General features: G+C 64.5%; 1 protein-coding gene across 1 annotated transcript in view; it reads right to left on the bottom strand.

The window, feature by feature from the left end:
- PDZD7 (PDZ domain containing 7) overlaps positions 1–392 on the bottom strand; it is a gene marked incomplete at both ends in the record, with an annotated part of 2,688 nt that overhangs the window by 332 nt on the left and 1,964 nt on the right. Inside the window, one exon of the mRNA XM_009071944.1 lies at positions 242–302. Coding sequence (XP_009070192.1) covers positions 242–302 — 61 coding nt within the window. The remainder of the gene's footprint in view (positions 1–241; positions 303–392) is intronic.

Below are 392 nucleotides of genomic sequence, written 5' to 3'. Positions count from 1 at the left end.
GGGACCACAGGGCTGCTGGCCATGGCAGACAAGTCTTCATGTCTCCTCCAAGGACGGGGGCCAGGTGGGACCCCGCATGCCCAGCAGGCCTGTGGGGATGCTAACCATGGCACAGGGAGCTTCATGCTCCCTCCAAGGGCATGAGATCCCACAGCATGAGGACCTTCTCCTCCTGGGGATCCCATCCCCCCCCCCCCCCAGCCCAGTGTCCCTGCCAGTACCCGCACGGCACTGCCCTTACAGCGACTGAGCCAGCAGTACTCGGCCACCAACTCCTTGTAGGCAGGGAACCGGCCTGTCTCCTAGGCACAGGGGAGAGGACAAGGGGGTCAGTGCATGCCGGCTGCCCCAGCGAACCCGATCCGGTGCAGCCATGAATAATGCATTCCCCC

The sequence above is a fragment of the Acanthisitta chloris genome, unplaced genomic scaffold, assembly GCF_000695815.1.
Source record: "Acanthisitta chloris isolate BGI_N310 unplaced genomic scaffold, ASM69581v1 scaffold34373, whole genome shotgun sequence".
Taxonomy (NCBI): domain Eukaryota; kingdom Metazoa; phylum Chordata; class Aves; order Passeriformes; family Acanthisittidae; genus Acanthisitta; species Acanthisitta chloris.
The sequence above is the reverse complement of the archived record's forward strand: the minus strand, read 5'-3'. Positions and strand labels throughout refer to the sequence as shown.